At 38.0% G+C, this 25,364-nt stretch overlaps 1 protein-coding gene across 2 annotated transcripts in view; it reads right to left on the bottom strand.

Annotated features, from left to right (window-relative positions):
• The window catches only part of FMNL2 (formin like 2), a 207,657-nt gene that overhangs the window by 39,134 nt on the left and 143,159 nt on the right, over window positions 1-25,364 (bottom strand). For both annotated transcript variants that reach the window (XM_070942256.1, XM_070942173.1), the window contains exons 3-10: window positions 24,704-24,784; window positions 23,552-23,628; window positions 19,983-20,066; window positions 17,480-17,632; window positions 11,204-11,312; window positions 9,778-9,854; window positions 9,280-9,373; window positions 2,424-2,498 (exon numbers count right to left, since the gene is read on the bottom strand). In XM_070942256.1, the coding sequence (XP_070798357.1) occupies window positions 2,424-2,498; window positions 9,280-9,373; window positions 9,778-9,854; window positions 11,204-11,312; window positions 17,480-17,632; window positions 19,983-20,066; window positions 23,552-23,628; window positions 24,704-24,784 (750 nt within the window). The remainder of the gene's footprint in view (window positions 1-2,423; window positions 2,499-9,279; window positions 9,374-9,777; window positions 9,855-11,203; window positions 11,313-17,479; window positions 17,633-19,982; window positions 20,067-23,551; window positions 23,629-24,703; window positions 24,785-25,364) is intronic.

A 25,364-nucleotide genomic window follows, 5' to 3' on the forward strand; every position in this document is an offset into this window, starting at 1 on the left:
GCGTTTTCGCTGGCAGAGGGCTGCAGGAGACCGTCCAGCCCTTCACTGCCCAGGGCTCTGGATAGCCTTCACCATCATCCAGGGGTCCTCTGCATGGCCTGAGAGGAACAAAGAGGTTCCTCTGGAGGACAAGTGTTTGGCGCTTCCCTGGTCTCGTCTTCCTCTGCTAGAGACAATGGGTCACCCCAGCCCTGCCTGAGCCATCACAGGTACCCCCAACATGAATGACACCGAGCTGGCCATGCCTACCCCGGCCAGGCCCACCCCCCCGGCCTCTCCGAAGTCAAACACAACCCTGATACAGCCCTCAATGAAATCGAGTTTGACACCCCTAATCTAGGCTGTGCCAGGATCCAGAGTTCAAGCTACCCTATTCCATAAAAAGACTTGGTTTAAGGGCTTCCTGAAGAGTGCTATGCATAATCCATTTGCTTTCCAAATGATATTTTGCTTTTCCAGTTGGAATTACCCTATGGCTCTAATTCCAAGTGGGAAAGTGGATTCCTGAGCAAAGGCAAATTCAATATATTCAAACCAATTCAATATGTCCCGAGGAGATGTATTCAACAGGTCCTTCTCCTAGGAAGTGAGTACAGAATTGCAACAACCTTCTTGATGTCCATTAATCGTTACCTTTTACCAAATACAAGTGAAACACTGTGTGTGTTTTATAATTCTGCAGTAACACTGAACAAATGATAACTATAATAGTCATAGGAATAATTCAAAGTTCTAAACCTCAGGAGCTTCCACCTAAATATATTCAGTTAAACAAGGCAGCAGTGTCCAAAACAAAATCAAGAAGCATAGCCCTGAGATAAAAATCACTGAAGAAAGTTTTTCTACTTCTCTAACTATAGGATAGCCATAGAGAAGAATGGAAATGAGATATGACAGAATAATTCAAAGGTTTCTGTAAGTCAGGATGTTACTTTTCCTGATGCAGTAGGCAATGACAGATCTTTAAACTTCCTATCATCAAAGCTCACATTTCACTTTGTAAGCTCTGTCTGCAAATCTGAAACCCGACTTGATACAAACCACTACAGCAAAAAATAATGATCTTGATCAAGTAAGTAGCTACTCTGGGGGTGGGTGGACAAATCCAGATTTCCACACTAATCATACATCTCAGTAAGGAATAGGAGCTGTTGCCTACTGAAGCAAAGTATCTGGGGTGTTTTAAAAGCACTCCTAGCTCACTGGCTTGACAAGAACAGCTGGGACTCTTCAAAACCTCGTTCTGTTCTTTGTATCAGGAAAGGAGCTGCCAGGATTCATGTCTGCTAAAAACAGTTTAAAGAGATAATTTCACTGACATATTGCCCTAATTGGTCAAGTTTCTGCAATATGAAAGAACCCCCAGCAAAAATTAGAAACCAAAATGGTTACATAATGAAAGTGGACTCAGGAGATCATCATACAAAGTTCCCGATTCTTCTAACATACAGCATGTTTGCTTCATGCCTACACATGAATTTAGTATCCAGGCAGGTTCCATTAATTCTCAACTACACCTTCCACAAAATTATTGCATTTAATCATAGCAAGGAAGGGAAATGAAATTGATAAATCAATCAAAAGATGCAAATGCTATCTTAAAAATACCATTTTCCTTATTCTTCTATATGTTGCGTGTGTGTGTGTGTGTGTGTGTGTGTATATATATATATATATATATATATATATATATATATATATATATATATATATATATATATATATATATATATATATATATATATCAATGGTAGTTTAAAGCATGTCTCTTTATTTTGCAAATAACAGCATAATGTGCTGCTCTAAAGAATGCCAGGATTTTTTTCCTTGTCCTGTTTTAGGCACAAAGGAAGGCAAGGGAACATCACAGGCAGACTACTGAATAAGTTCTGAAGTTTTATCCAATACTAAGATAATGTCAAGTCTCCTTCAAGTTGATTTTTATTCCTGGTGACTTCATGGACTATGTAATTTTTTTAGCAGCAATATTCTTCTAGGATGTTTTTTGTCTTTCCAATCTATCTTACAATCTTGCTATTCCCTTGAGGTCTCCCCTCCAAGTGTTAACACCATGGTAGTGCTTAGCTTCTTTGTTCAGAAAAGGTTGGCTGGATGCTTGGCTGAAGAAAGACAAATATTTACATGCTTATTACTTCTTCAAGTGTAACAGAAGAACATTCATTTTCATTCTTCTACTCCAAATGCTCTTTCTTCCCTTTCTCCTGTTTTTAGGCCTATTTAGTCACTGCTCCATTGATAGCAGAGTTCATAAATTCTATTAAAATCCAATTGTGCATTAGAATTGTGTTCTTCTCGCTCCAAGAGAACCTGATAAGCCGGGGATGGGATGGGAATATGTCCCAGAATATGAAAGCTGAGGGAGAAGTCACACATTTGTAAGTGAAATATATGCACACACCTACCATGAAATCTATATTATTATCTTCATTTCGAAAATGTTCCATCAACTTCTCAAACCGCTGTTTTTCCCCACAAACCTGGAAAGAAATTGCAGAGTGGCTCTGTTATGTATCAGTTTATTAGGAAACATACTATGACATCATCAAACCATTTTAACATAGAAAATATACAGAATTAGAGGGAATGTTGCCCATGACAAATAGATATTGACAACTGGTTCATCCATTAAGGCTAGGAAGAGTTAGCGATAAAAGGAAACCAGGCCGCCAAAGAACACGGTGGCTGGACACCATCAAAGCTGACACCAGCCAAAGCAGAAAAACTCAGAGAAGTAGTGCAAGATCAGAAAATGTGGAGAGACCTGGTCCACAGAATCGCCATGAGCCAGACATGACTGAATGGATAATATCATCATCATCAAACTACAGTCCAGTACCAAAAGAAAAAGCCTTCAATTCACATACTCCTCCTTCAAAATTAGTAATATTTTTTACTTACATCCACACTTATTTGGATTAACTTTAAGTCAAAGGGAGAAACAAAATATCATTTGCAACTGTTGACCATATTACAAGAGAACATAAGGAGTTAACATCTAAAAATGCTATTTCAGACCAATGGCTTTAAACATCCTAAATGGGAAATTTTGTCAAAACATTCTCAAGTATATAGTCTGTAACCCTTTCAGAAACCAGTATTTATTTATTTACTTACTTACTCCAATTTAGATGCTGCTCCAATCATATTGATTCTGACAAGCCCATACAAAAGACAAAAAACAAAAAACAAAAAAGGAAAATAATCCAATAACAATGGTGGCTCTCAATCTAATGGGCCACTTTTGTGCACCTCTGTATGTTTTTAAGAAACAAAAAGCAGGCAAGCAAACATCTCTTTACATGGTACATTCACATGCGTAGACAGAAAACAGCTGTTCACATATACAGTAGGTTTTGCATCCCAAAATAAGTTTCCAGGATGATATACTGTATCCACTCATACTCCCTTGTCATATGGAAGAGATTAGAAACTTTGGCGTCCATCTTCAACTACTTATAATAAAGAGCATGGGGAGTGGGGGGGGGACAGTGGCAGCGAAATGGTGGGTGTGACCAGATAACTGAATCCCACCCCATTTTATGTCTCTTGTAAGTCTTATCCAATGCCCCTGTGGTGTTTTTTTATTGCCTAGTTGTGCCTTCTGTTCGGATGTTGTTGACTTCCCCTGATTAATTTTTTAGAGGTTTTTTTAGAGATTTAGAAATTATAGATGTTTATTTTAGAGTTCATGTTAACTGTAGGTACTTAGGAAACCATTCTTAACCCTGGCTTTAACAAATGTATTATTTCATCAATTGCTGAATGAAATAGGAGAAAGAAGAAAATGGACAATTTTTTCCAATAAAATCAAGTTTCCAGGGATAAGTTACCTGCTGTTCTTATTAGACTCCAGAATTAAGCATGAAATAATTTGTTTGTCCCAAAATAATTGGATTATCATATGTATTACAGCTTCTAGAAATTATATGTATAATTAATGATCAGACTGACCTGTAACCTAAAACACATCATTTTCCTTTCTTCGGTTTGTTTGTTTACTTATTTATTCAGTTGTATATATTTTGACATGAATTTAAGCACACTAAATTGAGAGCAAAATTTCAAGTTCCTTTTTAATAAATGTGTTTGGAATAGGAATGTTAATGAAAACAGAATTATAATTGCCTATTTAAATATGGCACATAATATTTTAAATAAGTTCTTTTTCACAAGAGATATAGATAGGCCAACATGCAGCTGCCAAAAATAACAAAAGGAGTAATAATACCTGGTATAAATTGCTTTTATACTTGAGAAAAACAACTGTTGTGATTGTTAAGTGTGCTGAATGATATGGAATGAGATTTTGTGTGAATGTGGCAATCTGATCCTGCAATTTGAAATACTTGGAACATGTGTGTGTCATAAAGAAATAGGAGACTAAATGGGCAGCCATACTCCAATCCTTTTCCCTAGCTATTACTAATAATACCTGAAGATGGGGAAGAAACCCTGAGAAAAATCAACATATGAAAGTGTGAAAATAATCCATTGTTAAATTGCTTACTTAAACATTAATTTAGCACTTTCCTAAATATTTTCTTTCTTTCTTTCTCTTTCTCTCCCTCCCCACCCCCTCCTCTCCTTATTTCTTTGCTCTTCTGTATGGTGATGTCACAATGATCTCTTTTTATTCTTAACATAATGGTCTGGTGTAATCTGCCAATTTCACTCCAGGGCTGGGCTGTTTTGAGAGAATGTTTCTTACAGATTGCCATGAAGTCCTGACAGTTTGTTGAGGCAACAAAAGTCCAATTTTCTTGACATTTCTGCTTAAGCAAAGAGTAATTTACTAGGCTGAAAACATTTTCTCTTTTAATTGATTTTTAAAAAAATAAATAAATTGGCCATATCATTTACAGATTACAACTTCAGGAATTGGCTCAGGTCTTATGTATTGATTCTAAATCCTAAAATTAAATATCTACACTTAATGATCCACAAAGATAAAGTTCGTTGGCAGTAAATTCTTCTCCTGAGTTACACTTCATAATTTGAATCTCTATTCATCTCTGTATCAATCCTAGATTCAGGAATATCCTCTTATGTTCTTAGGGAGAAGCAAGAAGGAAAAACTAAGAGCTAGAACCCATCTGTCAAGGAGCTGATCTTTGGAAACTTCCTATCACTGACTCAACATCCTGGTGCTCCACGATGTTAATGATGTTTGGGTCATCTCTGACAATTTCAGTGTAATTTTCTTCCAAGCAGGTATATTGAGAATGGCAACCTCTTATCTCTCTCTTTACCTTATCTGAAGATAAGTAAAATGGGTTGATGGTCATCACAATGCCATGAAAAACAGAAAAAGTCCACTTTGTGTGAAACGTACTCATCTAATTTATATCTTTGAACATTTTTACTTCACGTCAGATGTAATAGCCAGAATTTTCAAAAATCAAAAGTTGATAAAGAAGCTAAACAGAGCTGTTTATATGAAATAATGTACTATAACGCCCTTAACTGATACCTAATTCAATTACTGTTTTCACACATTATACTTAACCACAGAGGCTGATTAGTTGGCTTATTCTTGACCACAGATTCCTCAATCATGAAGCTAGGAATCATCATTTATTTACAATTATGTTAACCAAATATAGAATGAACAATATTTTGGTCTGGAGTTAATCAGAAGATATAGACCTACCATAGCTTATTTTACATCAACTTTAGTAAATAATCAATCTTTACTCCTTGTGTTCAGGACTGGAAACAGCTCAAGGAACAAAAATCCAAGATTAACAGGATTTATCAGGAAGAAAGTACAAGTTGTAACGCAAAAAATTCCAGGGAATATTTTTATATATAATAATTCCAGTGCAGCAAAACTGTTCTCCATTCTCTACCTTTTCTCTACTGAGGAATGGAAAAATACTTGCCTGTTTTTTGAAGAACAGGCAGTTTGAATCAGTTGTCAACCTTTTTATAACTCTCAACCTTTCTACCTTTCTGGTTAGCTTAAATATACTTTTGTCTTTTATTTAGATTTTTTTAATTAAAAAAATTAAAATATACTTATTATTTATAAAACTACCCTGGCATGGATTACTGATGCTCCTAATTTGAAAAAAAGGGAAGCATTGGCTACATGCAGGTGTATTTATGCTAACCAGTGAAGGCAGAATTGTACCCAACATAATATACCACCTTCAAGTAGAAGTCATAGGGGTTTTATTGGGGGGAGGGAGGTTTTCATCAGGGAGAAATTATTTTATTAATGATATTTTATTTAAAAATAATCCAAATTTAAATTTCTGAATTAAATAATGTATAATAATATTGTGGTTAGCACTATTTTTTTTTATTTATTTATTCACTAAAGAGTTTTACCACTGGAAGACTATTTTTATAATTTTAAAAAAATCAAAATTGAACTCATATAAGCCTAGACCTTCAGAAAAGAAAAAAAAAAAGAATATAACGTACATTGAAGTTTCAGCAGGGTTGATTATGATGGTATAAAACAAAAGTGAACTCATGTCACAATATTTAAGATAACTGCAATATTTTTGTAATTTATTTATCCCAGGATGTTTTAAAGGGAGGATTAAATTAGATTAAACTACTGGAACCAGTTCCAAATGTCTGCTTGACTTCCTGCCTATTCAGCTCTTCATAAATAAAAGTTAATAGGTCTTCATTTATCATTCTAATAAACTAAAGACCTTCCCTGTTCTTTTGATGCTCTATGGATAACAATATTGGTGTGTAATAAATGCAATGTATTAAATCTGTGATAAGGGAGAACATATATTAATAGACACAAAATAGCAAACTTTTTTTCAGTGACAATATATTTAGATGCTTTTCTGGGCCAGCTTTATTCCTGCAATAAATGTAAAGTCCTTCCTAAACATTTGTAGGGCAACCAGATGTCTTCTCTCGAGAAACTCCTTTCTCTTCTGTTTCATCAATCTTATAATTTTCCTCCCCTTAAACTGAAAAGATTGTTACTGGGGAAATGATCCTCCAGCACACTATTCCTACCCTGCCATTGGGACAATGTGCTGGCTACAACACCCAATTACTGAATACTGTCCAATACAGTAAGAAAGAAGAAGTAATAGCATCTGCATGAATTTTGTTCACTACTGTTTATAGGCCATCCTTGACATAGGACCATAACGAAGTCTGCCCATTACAGATGGATGTGGCAGTCATTTTTGGCAAAAATATTGTAGAATGTGGTCACATGACCACAGGATGCTGCAAACGGCTGTAAATGCAGCCCTGTTGCGAAGTGCCCGAAGTTCAGAAATGTGATTGCAGAGGGGGGTCCGACCATCAGAACTTCAGAACCAGGTCCAAATGGTTGGCCACAAGTCCAAATGGTCACTAAATCACCTATCATAAACTCGAGGACTACCTGCGTTCTCTCAAGAAACAGAGGGATTCCCCAGTTTAAAGCCTTTCAGAGGTTCAATCACACAGCTGACTAGGAACTCTGAAAGCTGCAAGTCGAACACATTGAGAAAGGCTGGCCAAAAGTACTTCCTTAGTATTTTATGAATACGGAAACCTACATGTCATTGTTGAACAGCTATCAATGTGCTGTTTAATTTCACTTTTAAAGATCTTTGTGATTTTGTTTTCCTTAGCATCATTTATTAGTTCCCTATAAACCAGGGGTGTCAAACTCGTGTCATCACAGCATCAACATGTGATGTATCGTGACTTTTTTCCCCTTTGGTAAACCGGGCATGGTGGGTCCAGCGCATGATGCATCCGGCCTGCGGGCTGCGAGCTTGACAGCCCTGTTATAAACAGTACAGTGAAGTTGCAGAATAATAAATCCTTAATTTAGAACTTTTATATAAGACAATTCCTCAAAAATAAAATCATGATTCAGGTACACAGTGCGGTCACCTACATAACTTTTCCCATGGTTTTTGCACCAATCATCTATGCCAGCAGTCACCAACTGGTGGTCCGTGGACCACTGGTGGTCCATGAGAAAATTTTGGTGGTCCGGAGAAAAATTATTTGCATTTTTTATATTGCACTAAATCAGGGCTCCTCAAACTATGGCCCCTCGGCCGGATACGTGCAATGAATGGTTGTGTTCCCCTTTGGGGTTATTTTGTGTGGGTCAGAGGGGGGGGGAAGAAATTCCGACCTGGGGTCTGCTTCAGCCTCCTGGTGCGGGGCTTTGGGCGAAGGCTGGAGGGAAGTGCCGCTGGTGGCAAAGAGCCGGAGTGCCTCGTTCCAGTGGGACTGCATCATGGCCTGGAACTGGCTGACCATCTCAGCCCACTGAGCCTCGAGGCGCCGGTACCTGGCCTTGCACTCTTCCCTCTGCTTGGACAGCCTATGCTCCTATAGTCCTCAGTGAGGTGCTTTTGCTGAGCCTCCTCCTAGGTCAGACCCAATTTGAACTGAACCAGCTGTTTTGCCAACTCTTTCTCATGGTGGCTGCTTAGCTCCAACAACTGCTTCCTGTTGAGGCACTAAGGAGCCTGGGCGGGCAGGCAAGGAGGGGCTAGGAGGGGAGGGGCGAAAAGAGGCTGCTGAGATACCCGTCAACGTGAGTGACATTGAGTTGACCACACCCACCCAGTCACATGACCACCTAGCCACACCCACCCAGCCAGTCATTAGGAAGATCATATTAGTGGTCTGCGGGATTTAAAATTATGAATTTAGTGGTCCCTGAGGTCCGAAAGGTTAGTGACCCCTAATCTATACTATCTTAAAAGTAAATAAGTGCAGAAGTGGGAGATTAGGACTCTAGCTCTAAAACAGAAATTAGACAACATTCATAATAATGACATGTTCATCTGTTTCTACTCAGCAGTCCTGAATAATTTAATTTCAGCATTTAAAATGAATGAAAAAACAAAACAAAAGCCAAAGCCAAATACTGGAAAAATGTATTTCCTTTCTGAAACGATCTTTTCATTTTGGTTGCTGTAAGCATAGTGGGCCAAAAGAGGGGTGAAAGTCCAAGAGAAGATTGATCAAGAGCTGGCACATGAAGGAAAGATCAATTGATATGATTTAAGCTTTGATTCATGTGGTGGGATATAAACGTCTCTATAAACAAATATACATTAGTAGTCTCACTTTAATCAGGATGCCTTTGTTTTGGATTGTGTTTAAATTGGGTGTTGCATAGAGGAGAAAGATGTCCATATGTCCACAACATGAACAACCAGTTGTTTTGGAGGCAGAGGTCAACCACCAAGCTGCCACAGACCTTATCCAGAGAACTTGTGCTAAGCAGGCAGCTCCCTCTGTCACAACTGAATGATTTACCTCTTTAAAATTGTCAAAGGCAGACAAAATGATTTCATGCCCTCCTCGTACGAGACAAACAGCTGCCAGCAGTTCTAAGACCAACGCCTTTGTTCTGTGCAGAAAAGGGAGAGAAAACCCATTAGAACAACGTGATGACTCAGCTTTTGAAAGAGAGACGCAGTGACATCTGAAAACAATATTCTGAATGTTGCTCTTTCAAAGGCTGATCCTGCCAATACCTTTAAAAAAAAAAGAAGAAGTACAAATTATTCAGTATTTTCTTAAGCTCTGCATTAAAATCTCCTGAAGTTTTTACATGAATGCAAATAGAATTTACAAAACCATTCCTAGGACTATTAATGTCTAGAAAGTGCAAAGTTTAGAAAGTACAGCTATCAGAGACAGAACGGCATGTAAATAAAGTTCTTGCAGAATGATTTTTTTTAATAAAAAAAGGGGAAAAAAAAACAACCACAACAGCCATATCAAAAAATTAAGCACAAAAGAGGCGTTTACCTGGGATTCTTGTTGTTGAGACTTAGTGCAATTTCATTAACAGCATGGGGGTGCGACATGACCATATTGAAGCCATACTAAAATAAAAAAGAAATTTCAGCTGTTGCAATGGTTTAAAAAAAAAAAAGCAAAAAAGAAAAATAGAAAGCAACTCTGAGCAATTTAGCATACGTTTATCGTGGTACCTCTGCATCCAAAAATACTGGAATGTGTGAAAGATATGTACCCAATCTGTTATCATCTTTAGTAACTTTACTTAGCTTTGTTCTCTTTATACAGAATGAGCAAAATCAATTATTGCTATGGCCAATTAGTGTACATTAAATGACTTATTTTTAAAACACTGTAATGCATAGACACAGTAGCCATCACATGCCCCTTTCTTTCCTCAAAAAACAAGCAGCTTTCCCCGCTATTACCCTCATGATTGTGATAGAGATGGACAGTTGCTTCCTTCCTAACACCAAAAATAGCACTCTGATTGAGCACGTCTACTCTGCTTCAACTGCAACAGAAGTGGGGGGTTTTCCACCCCCCCCACGACATTTCTGCTCTGAGGCCTGAAATGATGCATACAGGTGGTCCTTAGTTAACACAGCTTGTCCAGCAACTGTTTGAACTTATGACACTGCCGTGTCCCACAGTCATTTGATCATCATTTGCAGCCATCTTTGCTGGCTTTCCACAAGCAAAATCAAGGGGGAAGCTGGCAGAAGATTGCAAATGGTGACCACGTTAACACCGTGTTTACAGCACAGTGTTTACTTAACAACCACAACTAGATGTGCCAGAATTTCCAACAGTAAGCAAACCAATCATGTAAAATTGCTCTTAATGGCCACATTGCATAGATGTGGAAATTCCGGTCCCAATTACCACCATTAACTGAGAATTACTTGTATACAGACAGTCCTCGACTTACAACAGTTCATTTAGTGACCGTTCAAACTTACAACGGCACCGAAGAATGACTTATGACCGTTTTTCACACATGGCCATTCAGCCTCCCCATGGTCATGTGATCAAAATTCAGACGCCTGGCAACTGACTCATATTTATGTCTCAGAGTCACGTGATCCCCTTTTGAGACCTTCTGACAAGCAAAGTCAACGGGGAAGCCAGATTCACTTAACAGCTGAGTTACTAACTTAATTACTGCACTGATTCATTTAACAACTGTGACAAGAAAGGTCGTAAAATGGGGGAAACTCACTTCCAAAATGTTTCACTTAGCAACAGAAATTTTGGCCTCAATTGTGATTGTTAGTCAAGGACTACCTGTATATATTTTTTCATGTGTCATAGAGTTCCTATTTTTAATTTTAAAAAAACTTAAAGAGAGAGGTTTTTTTCCTTGACTAAGAAACTTCATTTTGGCCATGTTTCAGAATCTTCACCCACCAAAGAATTTCTAAAATTCAGCTACCTGATAATTCATGATGGCACGCAAACACATGATGCAGACATGAACATCATCCTTTTTACTCACTAATCTTGAATTTTTAAGAGTTCTTCTGCTGGGTAAGGTGTTATACCTATCAACAAAAAATAATTAGGTCAGCTACTGGCTTTTAATCAATTTTTTTTTAAAAAAACACACCAGATTTTTAAAAACTCTATAATCATCCTGGAACTTTTGCAAACAACCTCCTAATTAAAGACAATGCTGATAATCAATCTTCATAATAACCAATAATGTTAATTACATCGTTCTTCCATCAACTTTCAATTGCTGAAAAAATGCATTCCTCAGCAAAGTAAATTTTCTATGAGACGACACTGCAGTGAAAGATCTTTTGCAATAATCATAACTGTAATATATTATTTTATTATAGACGAAGAATTCTAAGGGCTTTGAGATTAGCACTGAGGTGCTAGAATACAATGATTCCCCGTTTTCCATTTCCGTGGAAGTCTTGCCCTCCACTACCTTTTTGAGATTAAGGACAGAGATTTCTTTGCAAAAGGAAATTGAGTTCAGAAACGCATAAACTTATTTGCCTTTCACTTTACTTTTAACATGATGTCTGTCAGATCTTGGCATTCTGTCAATGTGCACTATCTACATAATTAATCACTATTGTGCTGCTTAATATCCATCAAAACCACATGTTTGTTCAGAGTACCTTTATCTGTCAGTCTCTAAGAATCACTCATCCTTCAACTATGTTCAGCTGAACAAGCCAGAATTGTTTTACTATTACTTGCTGTTTTGAGTTGGTTATTAGCCTTCTTGAGCCACACGGGTGGCCACATAAACCGAAATAAATAAGCAAATAAAGCACTTCCTTATTGAGAATATTTTACCAATTTATTCCATATTACAGTCAACACTATCTGGTCTCAAAAAAGATAAGCAAGGTCAGTATTTGGAAGAGAGATCGCTAGTAGACAAGGAAATTGAAAAAAACTTTCTGGAAAAAGACAATATCTACCCACATTTGTGCTGTCCACTAAGACGTTAAGACTTGAAATGACAAAAATGACTTTCTACATAAAAAATAAATCTGATTCAGAACTGAACTCTAACTGGAAACTACTCTTAGCTCCTAATGTTATAGAGAGAGAGGTATGCCCCAAGCCAAACTTTGAGTTTCTTATTTACAGAATTACTGTATCTATACCTACTTATCTAATTTGCTGCTTACTGTTTATATGTTTGTTAGTAATTTATACTGTGCTAACCAATTTGGTTCAGTTTAAAATTTAATGGGGATAGTTATTGCTATCTTTTGTTTTCTTAATTTCTGTATCTTTTTAGTATCTTTGATGTTTTTTCATTTTATTTATACTCCTGACATATTAAATAAAAGTAATTTTAAAAGGGGGGGTGAGAAATCAGAAACTGAGAGAAATGTTTACTACTGCTGTGGACATGACTCAAAGGGTTGATTTTTTTTTTTATCTTCTCCACATAATCCATGTTCCCATAATAACAGACATAAGGCTGTGTCCCTCATGATATTACAGCAGATATTTCAGCCTCTTAAAAGTTATATTTTTAAATGCATAATCCTAGGCAAGATTCAGAAAATGTTTCAAAGCATTCTTTTTATTCTGTTCTCTTCTAAATGCATTTTCTTGAGGAGGAATTCATTCCCAGAGATTCCAAAGTAGTGCAGGCTAAAGAATTCTGGGAGTTGAAGTCCACACATTCTGAATTGGTCAAATCTGAAAAACACTGGGTTAGAAGCTCAGCTGTAGGCATGGGCTGCACTGCCCTCTCCTTCAGACAGCCCTTTGGGTCTATGCCTAACTCTCCAATGGGTTCCATCTGCTAATTGATTTCCCATTCATGGAAAACACACTTTGTGTGAGAGAGAGCACTGGCAAGCGCTTTTCCAAAGCAACCTTTGACCTAATTCCCGCACAATGGAGTTCATTACATCCCAAGCCATTAGAAAAATAATACCTCTATTAGCACGTTTATCTTCAGTGTCAAACAATGAGGTACTATTCAACCTTGCCAAACAAAAGCTAATTATTCTAAAATGGGTTTAAGCTTTCATATTTCACACTGAAGATAAATATTAGCCATTATACTAACTCATTTTGTAATGTAGTTCAGATGACCAAGAATCAAACCTTACGAAAGATTATAAAGCCAAGACATACTGACATGGGTAGAATGAGCAATGTCTCAACATCTAGACTGAAATCTTTAGAATAAGGAGAATACTAATGAATACACAGAATTATCCCAATCCTGCAAATTTCCATTGGTAGCAAGTATCATGCAATCTCAAAAATCAGCCCAAATATCAGAGCGTTTGGGCTCAAAGGATCGGCTTGTAAGCACTTTATATTCTAGCCTTTCCAACTCAGCGGTTGCCATAATCCAGCAGATGACAAGGCAGTTCATGTCCTTTACACTTGGTTGAACACCGAATTTAAAAAAAAAAATGTAGCAAAACTAATTTCAAAGCCCACTTCCAGAACTGTTTGGAGAACGGCAATTGACATGGGCATTGGAATTACCCCTGCAGTTTTACAGCAAGAGTCACTGTTTCCCTCAAATGACATCGCTGCCTGCAATGGTAATATAACAAAAAACAAAAAACCAGGACACTGTGTGTTAGCTGTGACTTAAATTTGCAGTAAACAGAAACTGCAAGCAATTGGGATCTCCTTTTCGCCTAAAATAAATGAGACTGTATTCTCTTCACTGAACATCCATTAAAGTGAGAAAAACACATCCTGGAGAATCTGTCTTATACCTGAGGTACACAAATAGGCTGTGCATCTTAGAACAATGCAACCCAGCACTATGGGAAAAAAAAACAATTTCTAACTCTAATGTTAACCATCTGAATCAGGTTATATTTTACTTTGCAAAGACATGCATGCATGTATGAGAGAGAGAGGGGGGGGGGAGAGAGACGGATGGATGGATGGATGGAATAAATTGACGGATGGGCGGACAGATGGGTGGGTGGGTAGATAGACAGACAGACAGACAGACAGACAAAAAATGAAATTTGAATGTAAAAACAAAAATTTGAATTCTGCTAGTTTGTAAACTGAAGAAATGCCAGAGGTAGCTAGGTGAAGAGTAACTCTGGAGGCACTTGAAGTTGTACAGGACAATGAATTATTTGGATGGCATTTAGCGTGGATAAGTGTGATGGAGAAAGGAATCCCAATGAGGTGGGCCTGCTTAAATAAATAGATAAATAAGTATGACATGAGGGGAAAAAATGAAAAAACAGTGAACCTGAGAAAGAATGAGAAAGTAATAGAAACTGAAACTAATAATGAAGCTAGACAATGTTTTCAGAAAGAAGATACAGGAAAACCAAGACCAGAAAGAGTGAATTTAGACACTGTGTAGTCTGCATCTGAATTTTGCTTTTCAGCAACAAATGCAGATTCATAAATATTGAAAACGTGTTGGCCATACAACTGATTTATTGATTTTTAAAAATATTTCATAAAAATGCAGCATTCCAAAACCGCAAGTACTGTTCAAGTAGATTTCCTAAGAATTATTAAATATTCTAATAGGTTCTGCAGAGAAAACTGTTCAAATGATTTAGCCAATCAGAAATGTTAAACTATACTTTAAATAATGCCGCTTTCTTTTCCATATTCTTCACTCAAATCTATAGCTAGTAGTTTAACCTTTATCTTTTACACTTTCATTTTAAATGAACACACTTCTTGCAAATTATTCCTCTATAGACATTGGCTTTAAGCCCATTGATATATCCTGACCATCTGTGGTTTACATGTGAAGAAAAATAATGGAGTTATTTTATTTTTATACTGCTATTATAAATTCTCATTTACTCTTGGAAGTTTGTAAAATACAGGTGGGAGCAGTGAACTTAAAATGATGTGACATTGAATACCCACAACCTTGTATGTGTGCCTGTGTGTATGTGTGTAAGTGTGCACATACGCATACACACATCTTTATGTCAATGTTGACTCCTGGCAGCTGCCTGGACAAGTCCCTTCAGTTTACTTGGCAAGATTTTTCAGAACTAGTTTCCAACAGACTGCTTCCTAAGGCTGAGAGAGGAGGACTCTCCCATGGTCACTGGATGGCTTTGTGCCTATGATGGGACTAGAGCCGTGATGACGAACCTATGGCATGTGTGTCGGAAGTGGCATACAGAGCCATGTCGTCCGACATGCACAGCATCACCCATTCCTCTTCTGGGTTTCCAGGGCACGCATGCGCACCGGCCAGCTAGTCTGCTGGTTACTGGTGCACATGCACACACAACAACAGCTGGCCTTCATATGTGCGGCAGCGGCCAGCAGAAATTCATTTCCCGGCGTGCACTTAGCTCGGGTGCACACCGGCCATGCTGTCATTGCCTGCATGCAGCTCCGGGACATCCACCCCTTGCCAGCCAGGAGCGCTGCCACCAATCACTGCCTGGGATCCACGTGGGCTGCCACAGGGGGAGATCAGGTATGTCTGGCTGGATGCTGTCCGGAGTGCGAGACTGGCAGAAGGGGTTGCCTCTGCCTCTTAGCCCGGCGTGAACGACCTGCCGCTACAGCCTGCCACCGCCCCACCAGGGAAGCGGCAGGGCGTTTGCGCCAGCAAAGTTTGGTGCAGGAAGCTTTCCAGGCCCAAAATGTGGCATGGGGGGTGCATGCACAGCGGACATACACAATGTGAGGCGCATGCATTGGGAGCATTCGGGTGGTCATCTGCACATGCACAAGTGGGGGTACGCATTGCATTATGGATGCCAGTACACACACGCGCACACACACTTTTGGCATGCAACGACAAAAAGGTTCGCCATCACTGGACTAGAGTCTCACAGTATCCTGGTTTCTAACCGGATGCCTTAACCATTATACCTATCTGTGTCCCACCTATACCCCATACGTATTTGAAAAGCAATGCCTCCACTGAATTAAAAAATTGCTGAGCATGAGTATCAAATTCCAAATCAACTTGCAAAGTTGCCACCACCATTAAAAATCCAACTAATCAGAAGCAGTTGTTTGTGTAGATCAGCATCTTCACACTGTTTTGACTGCATGTAAATATGCCCACAATGTCGGGAAGTGCTTCTAAGCAAACATGCACATATTGATAAACAGGATAGGCCACAGTTAGCACAGTGACCTTTCACACAAGTCAAACAAAGCTCAGGTTAGCTGCAGGACCACATTCACAGGAATCTGATAAATGTATTACCAAAAGAGTGCTATAAATACAATTGGGGCAAAATACAGCAGCAAACCTGTTGGAGGGAAACAGCCACTTCTTACATATAACTCTGGTGCTTTTATACAGTAATTTACCAAGAATCTATGGAGCTGAAGGCATGAACATTAAATAATAGATGATTTTTTAAAATGGTCTAATAGGAACTGGAAGTGGCGTGACTGGTGACATAATGAATCATTGAAAGAGAGGGTGAAGCCAAAGCCTAACAGCCAGGCCCTGGCTATTGTGGGAGGATTGTGGGAGCCACAAAAGGATTGCTGTGGAAGTCACATGAAGTTGACAGGCTAAGAGTTGCCTACCCCTTCCTTTGAGGAACAATAAAATGTTGCTACAGTACAGTATAATACTGATCAAGAATTACTACCTTATATGATAGCTATAGGAATATGAGTAGCAATGAACAAATGGAACCCTCTAAAATGAACTCAATCTTAGTGAAATTCCTATATGTAAAATTATTGAATAGTATGTTTCTTCTCTAGTACTGAAGCTGCAATCCAATGGTGGGTTGCCCCTGGTTTGGACCAGTTCGCAAGAACCAGTAGTAAAACTGGTGGGAGGCTTCCCCCACTGACCCGGACGTCATCACAGGTGATCTGCACACGCGCGGGCGCAATGCGAACTGATAGTAAAGGTAAGTAGAACCTGCTGCAATCCCATAAGCACTTATATCAGACTAATTGTTAAGGAGATTATAATGAACACATGCATGGGTTTGTGTTCAGAACTGCAGACTTACAATATATTTATATAGAACCATGGACCATGCTCCCCTCCCCCCAAAAATGAAGCATATTTCTATGAGTAGCCTGTGTGGTGCAATAGTTAAAGCACCTGGCTAGAAACTGGAAGACCGTGAGTTCTAGTTTCTTATCAGGCACAAAGCCAACCTGGTGACCTTAGGCCAGTCACTCTGTATCAGGCAGACAAGGGGAAATTTTGCCTTTTAAGTTCCGCAAACTACAAGAACAGTCCAAAATCAATTTTATTTCTTCATCTTACCTTAGAGTAGAATGCCTGCTGGAACAGGAAATACTACTGCCAATTGGAGAAGGTAAGTTACTTCCCCGATGGAGATCTTCAATGGATCGACTCCATGGTTTAGATTTGTCCACTGAATTTTCCATATTATTTTCCAAGCTTTCAAAGTCAAATCTGAAAAGAAATAGACACTTCATATGCCAGTGAGAAGGAGGAGAGTGCTTTTTTTTTCTCCTGCTGCAGAACTCAGAAATGTCCCAATAGATTACAATAAAGTGGTAGAGAACCATGTAAATGGTAAAGAGCCTTGGTAGTACAGGGGTTTAAGGCACCCTGTTATTAAGCTTATTAAGACCAGCTGCCTGCAATTACTGCAGGGTTCGAATCTCGCCAAGGCTCAAGGTTGACTCAGCCTTCCATCCTTTCTAAGGTAGGTGAAATGAGGACCCAGTTTGTGGGGGCAATAAGCTGACTTTGTATAAATATACAAAAGGATGAAGGCTATTGCTGAGCACATTGTAAGCCGCCCTGAGTCTTCAGAGAAGGGCGGCATATAAATCAAATAAAAAAAATAATAAAAAAAAATAAAATAAATACATTTTCCTTTGGGCTGAAACTCAGTGCTGGTTTCACAATAAAATTGGATCTTGAAATGGAGGGAATAAAAGGCTGCCACAAGGAAAGGAGGAATAAGTCACAAACTTTACAGAGAGACTCTACCTAATTTCAATTTTACTGAAATTCTTGGAAGACAAAACAACCTTTCCATACTATAGCATAGATGAAATGTCAAGAATGCATTTTGTTTTAAAGATAAATAAACAATGTATTCTAATTACTTTCAACTGTCAATATGCAATGGAAATGTTTCTTCCAATATGTTGGCCAAGACAAAATTCCAAACATATGTAATACATTATTGTAATCATGACTGTAATATTCCTTTGTTTGGTTTATTTCTCAAATCTTGTCTAATGTACTGTTGGTTGAAAGGAGAATTATGCCATCCTCTTCCATAGACTTTGAGGTTATTTCTCAAACTTAGTACATGAGGAAGAATGGACGGTAAGAAAAGCTGCTTGCTTTTATCTGAGTGGCCAGTTCACACATCATAATACGGTTTGTTGGTTTTCTGTTTGATATGATCAACAAAACTCATCTGCATGATTTGTAAACTATGGCTTCCTTCTGCAGACCAATTCACACAAACAAACAAGCCACATTATTGTTTAGCTCTATACGAGAATGCAGCTGTTGTTTTTAAAGTCAGTTGTTTTTCTGCCATGTGCCATTCTTCTTATCTCATTTAGTATTTTAGCACAGTTTAGGTCCTTTCTTTTCCAGCAGAAGAACTATTTTTTAGGTCTCCACCCTAAAAATAACTTTATACTTTTGTGCATCTTGGAACAAGATGTACACTGCCCTGAGTCCTTAGGAAGAAGGGCGGTATACAAATTCAAAAATAAATAAATAAATAAATAAATAAATAAATAAATAAATAAATAAACAAACAAACAAACAAACAAACAAACAAACAAACAAACAAACATTTGGATCATGATCAAGAAGACATGCAAGTGAAGCAGAAGCTTCTCGTTCTGCATATGCTCCTTCCCTTCCCTTCCCTTCCCTTCCCTTCCCTTCCCTTCCCTTCCCTTCCCTTCCCTTCCCTTCACTGCTAGGAAGGAAAGGGGGCTCTGAAGCCACCTTCTATCAATAGGGCTTCATTCTGAAGTCCAAGTCACTTTCCATCAGTGGGATGGCAAAGCAGAGGGATTTCTTATGGGCAGCTTATGGGCAGCCTTCCTGCTTCTTCTCACTGGTGACCCTGAGGACTAGTTCAAGTATTAAGAAGAGACAGGCAAAGGGCTAAAGCAGCATGACCATTGTGGGCTTCTCTTTCTGTTGCAGTACTCAACATGGAAATTACCAGTTTTGTCCACATTAACACCTGGACCTCAAGACAGCAAGATACGAAATCTCCTTCTGCAAACTGGAGCAGATGAACATCAGCCCAGTTGTAGATCATACACTTTGTAAGCAGAAAGTCCTTACATTTTATTTTTGGCATCTTCAGTTAAAGGGAACTCAGAAAGGACTTCAGATGGACTTCAGGAAACTTAACAGAAGCCACTTGGAATAAGGCAACTTCCTGTATACCTCATCAGCAATCCCCTATGCTTTTGTTTTTTCTATTGCTGCATGTGCATTTGACTTGACTTTCAATGCACATCTGAAGATTTGGCTATGGGCACAGTAGATCTCAGCACATAATAACCATTTATCATGCTTCCCAATGTTTCCAGAACTGACACTACCATTTATTGTCCCTGAAGTGAGCAGCGCAATTGGCATAACAGAGAACAGAGACTTTATGACAGCCATTTTAGGAAGGCAGACATATAATTATTTGAATAACAGGGTTTTATACCAACTGTGTTCACCGTTTACTGAAACAGGATGAACTAATAATATCTTTCTCCTTCTGCCCAGATTGTGAATGTGTGGATCATATTATACTTACGTGACTGCATACTGTGCAAAAGACAAATACTCTACCAAAACATCTAGGCCTTTGTTGTCTTCATTCAAAAATTCCCTGACCCACCTGGAAAAACAATCATCAAAAGAGATCATGGTATTTATATCTGTACATAAACCAAATATTACAGGATCCAAAAAGATATTCATTTCTTACTCAAAAACTTGTGAAAGATAAAAGATTGAGAACCACATTTTCAGAGCGAACTTAAGGGTTACCTTCAGTGTGACTTTCATGCAGAGTTTGGAAATATTATTAGAGGTCAGCAAACTGGTTAATTATTATGATGAGTAATTTGCAATTAGATCAGGGGTGGGAATGCTCCTGGTTCAGATCGGATTGCCCGATCCAGTAGCGAGGGTGGCGGGTGGTTCGTAGAACTAGTAGCAAAAATCCCAGCTGAGCTGCATGGTCATCAGAGGCTTTTTTTTTTACTTTTAAAAGCATTTTTTCTACAATCTCTTGGGCAGAAAAAATGCTTTTAAAAGAAAAAAAAAGCCTCTGATGGTCGCACAGCTCAGCTGGGATCATCAGAGACTTAAAAGCATTTTTTCTACAACTCCTTCAGCTGAAGAGGTTGTAGGGGGAAAAAAGCCTTAAAAAGCCTCTGACAATCCCAGCTGAGTTGCCTGATCATCCGAGGCTTTTAAAAGTAAAAAAAAAAAAAAAAAAAGTTGGCCACGCCCACCCAGTCACATTACCCCACCACCAAGCCACGCCTACAGAACCGGTAGTAACAAATTTTACATTTCACCACTGAGTTAGATGCATTGTTTAAGACTCGTGAAAACAATCTAACCAAAGACCTAAGAATTAAGGTAGCACCTAAGAATATATACAGTATGGCAGCTCCAAGCAAGGTGGCATTTTATAAAATTAGGGTGTTCGTTATTATGGTTCATCACACAGCCAGTCAGATGTTCAGACTGAATTTGGCATTGTTATTTACCTGTCAAGTCCTTCCTAAGGACCTGGGATAGGCAGATGTTGATGTTTCATAGTGTTAAAGGTATCATCACAGGATGTAAGATATTCTGAGTAAAGCTGACTGCTGCAACTGACTGATAGTGATTTTGTCAATGCCAATGATGTTCAACTGGCGCTTCAGTTATTTTGGGATTGCACCCAAGGTGCCTATGACTATTGGTACTTTGCTTCCTCTTGCCACAGTTGTTCTATTTCTATTTGCAATGTTTTGTATTTTATTATCTTCTCCAGTTCTCTCTCTTCTATTCTGCTGTCTCCAGATACTGCCACATCCACTATCCAGACTTTTTTGTCACTCTTATCAAAATATTTAAGTCTCGGGTATTATGTGGCATGTGCCTGTCTGTTTGAATTCTGAAGTCCCAGAACTCTTTAGCTTCTTCATTTTTTTCAATTTTTCATGCACCAAAGCAGCACATATAGATGGAACAAAGCAACTCAAGTAACGTACTCAATCAATTGAACTATGCCAAAATAAAATCATATGGATTTTGAATTTCCAGGAGCAATTTTGCAGGGGGAATGGGACCCAAAGTATAACAAATAAACCTCATTGTAGTCCATTCTATCATTCAACTATTTAACAGAATCAAATTCTTAATATTCTATTTGGATTCCAACTAAATAATGCCAACTGGCTTTCAACTTAATGGTCAGCTTTTTGAGAATGACCAGATCAGAAAACAGACTACACCAGAAGATTAGTGCTATACTTTGTTGAGTAAAGCACTAATAGAATATGGGGGCATGATGGCTCAGTGGTTAAAGACGCTGAGCTTATCAGCTGGAAAGTTGACAGCCCGGGTTCGAGCCCCAAGCACAGCGTGATAGGTTGAGTTCCCGTTCCTGCCTCCTTCCCACCTAACATTTCAAAAGTACGCAAATGCGAATAGATTAATAGGTACCACTTTGGTGGAAAGGTAACAGCATTCTGTGCACCTTTGGCATATAGCCATGCTGGCCACATGACCACAGAGATTGTCTTCAGACAATGCTGGCTCCCTAGACTAAGATACGGAGATGAGCACCAACCCCTAGAGTCAGACTTGCCTGGACAGGGGAAACTTTTATCTTTATAACAGAATCCTGACAGTCTGTGTTTATTCTCCCCTCCTTCTTATAGTCAGGGAGGAGCCAAACTGAGGCTCTTCCTATTATTTCCCCATTACCCCAGGCTCAAAACATGTTTTTGTGCAATTTGTTTGCTTGTTAACAGTTTCTAAACAGTTTCTCAAAGTCATTTCCATGGCTCACTATACCAAAATAACTAAATACCTACTTAAGATCTCCAAATAGTATTTGGTTTACCAATAAGGCAATCTTTCCTGCAACAGCTCACCTAACTTGCATATAGGATCAGAAAAACAGCATTAGTCTTGAAGAAGACACATATTTTGGACTACTAACAGTGAACAACAAAGTCCCTCATTAAAGATATGGTTCATGCCACTTAGATCTTTTTATTGTACAAGTCGCATAGCCATTTCTCATCTACTGACATACTATGGTTTATGCAGTGCCAATGAAAAATCTATACATGAAACATACACAAAGTTAATCTTGCTAATTCTTGCTCACCATTCAAAGTATCAAATGCAAAATAAAAACAAAAATGGAATGCTCTTCTATATTATTTTTAAAGGAAATCATGAAGAACTTCATGACATACCTAAAATGTGAGATTTCACTATGTGTAGGAAGTCACTATTTCTACTCTACAGTTAGTTATGTGCAAAAGCACTATAACTAACATGCAATTACTTTGCTCAGCTAACAGTTACATTTAAACCTTTTCCTAAGCAGACACATTATGATGTCTAAATCCTAATGAATCTGGCAGGTGTAATCTCTAATAAGAAGTCACAGCTAATAATTGCCATCACATCACAATGCCTGGTGTTTTGAAAGAGTCAGCAGTTTGGGAGGGAAAATAAAAGGAATGGAGAAAGATTGACTGCTGTAAAGTATTTGGCTTAGCAAATACTGCTGAAATCTGGAATTTAATTGATGGCAAAACTGTTGCAATTGCTTACAGATTTCCCTGGCTTCTTATCTCCAAAATAGTACCTAAATCTTCACTCACTGCCAATTATCTCTTGGAAATGTTGGCCTAGCATTAATATTTCATGGTCAATTTAACTTTACTGAAAAGGTGGAAGGGGAGAAAAGAGACAGAACCACAACTTTTAAACAAAAGCAGTTTCTGAGATCTACTTGGGAGATGGTAAAGTACAATTTGTTTTGAAGCAACCCTGCATTTGTGGAAATTGCTTTTTCCTTAATTTTCCTTCCCCTGAGAAGCCCAATGCTTCTGTTAAAATTAAGGTACATCCCTAAGCCACAGTGCCCTGGAGATGAACCTATTCTATTCAACAGATGACACTTTTCAAGCAAAGGAACTCTAGAGCTTCTTTGAAGTCAATCATGAGATTCTCATGCAATCCCATGATTGACTTGAAAAAAACTGAATAATAACAGTGACAATATTTTAAATTTGTGTTGGTTATGCCCCAAATCATTTCGTCAAATACCATTGCTTTAAAAAAAAAAAAAAAAAAACTTACCCAATGTGATTAGTCCTTAAAGAAATTTCTAGTTCCCGTAAAACTTGTGTAGATTCTTGAACTCTTCTCCTAAATTTCTAGAATTTACAAGAAAGGAAAAAAATCTTATTTGATATCTAAATTAATAAGGATGACAGTTCTATAGCCTAATCCTTACAGATTTTTCTTCTTTCTATTATGAAATAAACCAAGTGCCCTTCAAGATATCAAGAACAGGACGTACAGCACGTTTTAAAAAAATGATGAACAGGACAACTCTTCTGAATCTATGTTTTTTAAGCATAAACATATCCGCCACCATACACAAATAATTTTGTCCACTCAAATCTTCCAATATTCTACCCTGAGAATAACACAAAAGATCTTTCATGATTTTCCCCATGATTTGTACACATACAGTATGGTAATATTTCCCAGGATGATTTAAATGATCAAGATCTTCCCCGGGGGGGGGGGGGGGGGGGGAATCAGCAACATCATAACAATGTTGGATAATGACAGCATGGATGAAAAGTCTTGTTTTAGAATACTTCAATAGTTTGACCATGACAGGCAACTTCCATCCTCATATTTTATTTTCTTGTAACACCCCCCAAAGCTTCCACTGAATTTTAGTGATCCAGCAGCAGGGTTCCCTGGTTGTTGTGAAGCAGGAAACACATGGAAAACATACAATGTAATTTCTAAATAAAATACTGTTTTGTTTTTTTTTAAAAAAAAAAGAATAGTATAAATCCAGATTCTCAAAAACTCGAGAGGAAAAAAAAATTAAAATCCTCTGCAGATTTCTTCACTCTCTGCATCTTAAAAATTTGGATGTGGCTTATGGGTCACCCCAAATTTTGCCTAACTTTTGTTTCTATGGTTACATTGGAGCTGTGGACTTGTTGACAAAGAATCTTAGAATTATTATCCATAGGACACCATCCCTGACAAGCCTTGAAAAAGAAGGTCCTCATACTAATCTCAAGAGATGAATGGTGACACTCTCAGCAAAGTGTCTGGAAAACAACCATGGCTTTCAAAATGGGCAAGAGCTTTCTTTTCCTCCTCATTTCTGGCAAACAGAGAAAGCTTTTCTGCTTGATGTGGCAAAAATGACTGTTCTTAAGCAAGAGAACGAGACCAAAAAAAATCCCATCTTTTTCTTACCTTCCTAGTTACAGCCGGATCAAGATAGCCTTTTAATTTCTGTATATATGTATGAGGTGGATTCTTGACTTGAAATCTTTCCTGTAAGTAAAAAAGTAATCATTAGCCATTAGTTACCAAATATAGTAACTAATATCTATATAAAGAAGCATGTAAACATGCTTCACAGCTTTTGTTATTTCTTTATTTAATTAATATTTTCTTTATTTGTGTATTAGAAACCAAGGCCAAATACTTTGAAACATCCACTAATTTAAAAAAAAAAAAAAAAAAAGACAGAACTGTACAAATTCACCACACTAGCACCTCTGCTGCTCATCAATGAATAAGATAAATTGTGTATTCTGTTAAAAGAGAAAGATGATGAATGTTATTGAGGCTATCAGATTGAATTTATGAGCACAGTTCATGATATTACAGTTTTGAGTTTTATTGTCCTAGAAATCGTCTTGTTATCGTGGAAAGAAACTATTTTACATCAGCTCCTCTGTGCACATGCTGACCAAGAACTTGGTGCCGGGAGAGGTATTCCTTGACTTACAACCACAATGGAGCCCCATCATTACCATAGTTAAGCAGGACAGTTGTTAAGTGTGTTTTGCCCCATTTTACAACTTTTTTGCCACAGTTGTTAAGCAAATCACTGCAGTTTTTAGGTGGA

Source organism: Pituophis catenifer, unplaced genomic scaffold, assembly GCF_029215685.1.
Source record: "Pituophis catenifer annectens isolate HBS135680 unplaced genomic scaffold, rPitCat1.0.hap2 SCAF_1, whole genome shotgun sequence".
In the NCBI taxonomy this organism is placed as follows: domain Eukaryota; kingdom Metazoa; phylum Chordata; class Lepidosauria; order Squamata; family Colubridae; genus Pituophis; species Pituophis catenifer.